Source organism: Pygoscelis adeliae, unplaced genomic scaffold, assembly GCF_000699105.1.
Source record: "Pygoscelis adeliae isolate BGI_AS28 unplaced genomic scaffold, ASM69910v1 Scaffold113, whole genome shotgun sequence".
Classification (NCBI taxonomy): Eukaryota; Metazoa; Chordata; class Aves; order Sphenisciformes; family Spheniscidae; genus Pygoscelis; species Pygoscelis adeliae.
Window position 1 is genome coordinate 8,232,833 of NW_008825108.1, and position 5,638 is coordinate 8,238,470.

The following is a 5,638-nucleotide window of genomic DNA, read 5'->3' on the forward strand; positions in this document are numbered from 1 at the left end:
CCTGATGTTCTCCCACAGTGGGTGGCTCTTCATTTTCCCAGTCCCCTCCTTTGCCTTCTGCGACTTGGGCGGTGAGGCCTGAGCACTTGCCGTTGAAGACAGAGGCAAAAAAGTCATTGAGTACCTCCGCCTTCTCTGTATCCCAGGTAACCAGGTCTCCCGTTTCGTTCCAGAGAGGGCCCACATTTTCCCTCGTCTTCCTTTTATCCTCAATGTACCTATAGAATCTTTTCTTGTTGCCCTTTATGTCTCTGGCCAGATTTAATTCTATCAGGGCTTCAGCTTTCCTAACCTGATCCCTGGCTGCTGGGACAATTTCTCCGTATTCCTCCCAGGCTACCTGTCCTTGCTTCCACCCTCTGTAGGCTTCCTTTCTGTGTTTGAGTTTGTCCAGGAGCTCCTTGTTCATCCATGCAGGCCTCCTGGCATTTTTGCCTGACTTCCTCTTGGAAGTCATACTGCGATACATATCTCATGTTGGGATGCATTGCTCCCGAGCTTGGAGGAGGTGATCCCTGAATATTAGCCAGCTTTCTTGGGCCCCTCTTCCCTCCAGGGCTTTGTCCCATGGCACTCTACCAAGCAGATCCCTGAAGAGGCCAAAGTCTGCTCTCCTGAAGCCCAGGGTAGTGAGTTTGCTGTGCGCCCTCCTCAGTGCCCTAAGGATCTTGAACTCCATTTTGTGGTCACAGCAGCCCAGGCTGCCCTTGAGCTTCACATTCCCCACCAGCCCCTCCTTGTTGGTGAGAACAAGGTCCAGCATAGCACCTCTCCTCGTTATGTGTACACCGGAGTCCCCCACTCGGCCCATGGAATGCCTCTCCTTCAAAGAGGCGCCTTCCCTGCGCACCCTTCCGCATGAACTGCGACGCAAACTGCCGTGCCACACCCTGTTTGCCCGTCCTGTTGGCAGCGCTCCCGGTCGCTAGCACTCCCTGGGGCTGCCTTTAGTGGGAATGGGGGGTGGCAGCCATTACTCCTGGCTGAATGTTAGTTCCAGCCAAACAGTCTATGCTTTACCAAAGGGAAAGTCAAGATCACAAACTGACTGTACACACGTACTGTTACAATCCCCATCAGCAGGCAAAGCAATAAGAATGAATTTCTTCTCCGGGCTTGGCATTCTTATTTCCTCATTCCGACCAGAAACTTTCAGCACCTCATCAAATTCAGGAAGCTGCCGGTGAGAGATTCTTGACCAGAGCAGTGGAGGGAAAACAGAAAAGAAAAATTACTTCCACTTAAAGGATTCCAGTGTATCATCATCTGCATCAGCCTGAAATTCACCATTATAAATTTTTGGTCACCTACACTACATACACCAAAAGGTCTTTCTTCTGAGCATAACTTAATTTCACATTAAAAAAATTGGTAATTTATTCTCTAAATCCTTCAGCACTGCAATAGATACTTAGTGTTACCCAGACAGTTCTTCTCACAGGAGCAGACTGGAGTAACACAGAAGTGTTACCGAAAAAAAAAGTGAGAGTGTTTGTCCAGAACTACTAAGTGTTTTACATCTTGCAAATGTTCAGAATATTCTCAAATTCCAATCAACATCAAAAGGTTTTGGGCACTCGGACCTAGATTTTGTTGTTTGAGGTTTAAAAAAGAAATCATGCACTGACAGTAAACAGGATTATTTCCAGACCAAAAGTAATGCAAATGCTGGAAACATTTAGAGGTTCTAGGTATCAATACAGCAAAAAATAAAAAGAAACTATGATTTAATGGCCCTTGACATACAAAGTCTCAGTGTAATTCAGCCTGTTTTAGCTGTTGTCACACTTACCAGCAATGTCTCTAAAAATTCCTTTTTAGAGAAGCAATTGTAAGTCATTTCAGAAGGCATAAAGTGATTTGTGCATGCACAACTCATTTGAAAACAACAGAGAATATTTGGTAGTGAAACACATCCCATAAAATTCAAGAGTATTCCAGCACACACATTTTTTTGTCCAATACATATACTCCTGGAAAAATTTGCAGGGTTTTATTGTTGTTGTTTTGGGGGTTGGTTTGTGTGTTTTTAAAACCAGTGTTACCGATTTTGAATAAGAAACTGTAACAGAAGCAGTACTATTAAGTCAAATCTGGATGCACTACTATTTTGCAGGTAAAGGACCAGGCGTACTACAAGAATGCTTCTTACATACATAAGGAAATCCTACCTTGATGCATTATCTACAATTAGTTGTGATTCAGCTCTGTAATTAGTTTGCAGTTCCACAGAAAAGCCTCTTGATTTTAGACCCTCAAAGATATCAGCTAACATGTTTCCTGGATCTATGCTTGGCAGCTGTCTAGTATCACCTAAACAGAATGCAAATTAGTATTTGTGAGAAGCAACCACAGATCATGTGCTAAAAACTGTCTTGAAAAAAACCCCACTGGAATTAATAGATACTCAACCCTCTACACAGTAACATGCTTCCTCGATACAATTCACGTGAAATAAAACGTTCAAGAATCTAAGGAACTTTGGGGAATCAGGCTGCAGTGTAGTTTAAATTTTTCATATTCCTCACTCAGTAATGCTTTACTAGCAGGTGCAAATCACTCTGCATGATGAACACTGACAGTGATCACATCTTATTCAAACACATTTTGAAAGTCACATATTTAAAAACAAATGCCATAAATGGCATGCCAAAAAGCAAACCTCTGAGAAAGCAGAAAATTTTGATTTTACACTTGTTTTTCTTTCTGAATTAAAACAAGATGATCCTAGCATTAAGAATGACATGAAACCTCCCTTCTAACATGTGATTAACATGCTAACACTAGCTTCTTTAAATTTAAGGAAATCAGAAAGTTTTCCAGTTGGCAAGAGGTAATAAGCTACGACATGGAAGTCATAATACTTTCAGAATCGGACAAAACACTGCTAAACAGAGAAGGAGATACTGATACTTTCATTCTGACAGTTGAGATAGAAAACTCCCTCTCATCTGACCTTATGAATAAGCAGAAATATCTAAGTACAGAACAATGTAACATTCTGGCATTTTTAAGATACTCAGTGAGACCAGTGGCAGCTCTGATACTTACACTATATATTGTATATTATTAAATATTGTATAATGCTAAATTTGCTGTTTCACTTACCTAAAATAATAAGTTTGGCAAGCTGAGCATGCTCACACAAGAGTCTTAAAACTAAACTAAGAACGCGTACAGACACCAAACTTCCTTCATCCACAATCAGAATTGTCACAGTAGAAAACTTCCACGGCTGTACTTCTTCACTCTGCCTCCACAATTTAAAACTATAGATGATCTAGAAACAAATTGAAATAAATCAAGCTCTGACACTAATCAACTGTAAACAACTGTCTTATAAAGGTAGCCAGAGTGGGGTACCTTCTAATGTTGTATTTAGAGCTATTATCTGAAATTCTGAACTTAAACCTGTAAAGACTCAGACGACTCAACCGTTCAGTCTTATTTTCCTGCTTGGTGAATACATTTCTAGCCGAGATTATCAACACTTACTTACATAAAAGCACAGAAATGCATCCTTTTTTTTCGGCAGAGACTCTAAAGGATGTAAGGTCAGCCATTAGGTTGCTCAACCTCCTACCACAACTTGCTGACATTAATAAATCCCCAACATTGCATGGGGAAGGGTAACAGGCAACTATCCAGTCCCCAAATATAAAATAAGCCCACAGTACTTTTTATGTTATTAGAATTTTGATTTATACAGGTCATTCCACACCTCCAACGTCTTCTCGGCACCTTCCACTACATAGGACAACAGAGACTTGCTTTCTACTTTTTTCTAAGAAAATTTGCACAATATTTAACAGTAATTAAGAAAACACTGTGTGAATGAAATTTATCTCATTATTCAACCCCAGGCTACTCATCTCTTGATCTCTGTATGTGCAGGTATCAGTATGATTGCTAGGCAACAGGAGACTAGAAAACAGCTCTGCCATCCAGAAAGTATTTCTGTCCTAATTAAAAAAAAAAACCAAAAAGCAAAAACCAAGACGCTAAAAAGACCACATGCCCTAGAAAGGCACAAATTTGAGATGTGTATAAGTAGGAAAAAAACCCAAAGTTACGGCAAATAAAGTATTTCAAATGATTGATTTATGATTCCCCAAAATGTACCGCTGACTTTCAAATGCTAACAAGCTGTACCTAAGCATTATCATTAATAGCCACACATTTCATAAGGAAAGTTCAAGAACAAGCTTTTTTTTCCAAAACAAGAATGGAGAGTGCCAAAAGGTCTTTCAGAACACAATTTAAAAAGAAAAAATTCCTTACCTGATGCAGTGTATATGCAGGAAGCTTAGTTTTTTCACTCAAAAGGCTTGCCGCCCTCCCTGTAGGTGCAGTAAATAGCACATTACATTTTTTTGTGTACCTATTCTCTGACTCCCAATGATGATCAAAGGTATTCCATTCCTCAGATGCATCCAGGTCTTCCTCAAAGTCCTTAGAAGCAGCTTCCACTTCTTTTTCCATCTGCTTTAAGTGACGAAAAAGGCAGCTAACTATCGTACTCTTCCCACAGCCTCCATTTCCACTTATGATTGTGACAGGATTAGAACAAATCTTTTCCATTGCAATCACCTGATCTAAGTCTAACTCTGCTTTACTTTGGGTACCAGACGTAGACCCCACTTCCTTTTCAGGAAGGTGACTTTCACAGTTATGAATGTCTGGGCTATTTTCCTTCAGATGTTCTATTTCATGAGCCTGAGTAACATTCATTTTGTTATCCACCATTTCTCTTGATGTCTCAGGAACGTTAAGTATCTTTCTCACATCAACATCCAGTTGCCATGGGTGGTTTGACAGAAGGCCACCTATATACATTGCAATGTCTTTTTCAGATTTGTAAAGATGAGGCAGAAACACTAGTTTTTTCTCCCTAATCACTACATTCTGATCTTTCAAAAATTTAAGAGATTGCCAAACATGCTCAATGGACATAGCTTTAGATACAAAACGAGCTAATTCATCTTGATCTTCGTAAGTGTGTCCCATTTCTCTACACTGTTTCTTGAGTTGATCATACACAATTAATGCATTCTTCTGCAAGTCAGGAATCTTCCGGAGGAGATGTTCACACTGAGAGAAGGCGGCCCACGTTGCCTCACAGTAAGAAAGGTTTAGTTCCCTATAGGTGATCTTCTCCCCAGAAAGAATAAAAGCAAACATGTATTTATTTCAGAAGATGTTAGCCTCTTGCTGAATAACATTCCTCCTAGTAAATACAAATTGCAATTCCGAAGGTGGAAGTCTACAAAAATTTATGTATTCTTCATAATGTACAAAGTTATAATGCTTTTCAAGCTATATGAAAGCAAGGTATTTAAAAGTAAGATGGAATGATAATTCCTCTCAGTCACCCTTCTGTATAAAACAGAAACTTTAAGAAAAAAAAAAAATCAAAAACCTGGCGCAGAAATTGGGTATTAGGGAGAACTTGTGCACACCTGATTAGCACAATTTCAAGTAAAGGCACAAAAACTGTAGAAACAGAGCATAGGAAAGGCATTAGCCAGAATACTGTACCTAATTCTGAACATGCTACTTGAAGTAATACACAACCCTTACAGAGACTACTGCAAAATAGTGAAAGACTGAGATGTGCAAAAAAGATGAACTACTGAGG

The 5,638-nt window shown here is 39.8% G+C and overlaps 1 protein-coding gene across 1 annotated transcript in view; it reads right to left on the reverse strand.

The window, feature by feature from the left end:
• HELB (helicase (DNA) B) overlaps positions 1 to 5,638 on the reverse strand; it is a 17,000-nt gene that overhangs the window by 7,723 nt on the left and 3,639 nt on the right. Inside the window, exons 3-6 of the mRNA XM_009327571.1 lie at positions 4,282 to 5,151; positions 3,109 to 3,280; positions 2,172 to 2,313; positions 1,063 to 1,193 (exon numbers count right to left, since the gene is read on the reverse strand). Of these exons, the coding sequence (XP_009325846.1) occupies positions 1,063 to 1,193; positions 2,172 to 2,313; positions 3,109 to 3,280; positions 4,282 to 5,151 (1,315 nt within the window). The remainder of the gene's footprint in view (positions 1 to 1,062; positions 1,194 to 2,171; positions 2,314 to 3,108; positions 3,281 to 4,281; positions 5,152 to 5,638) is intronic.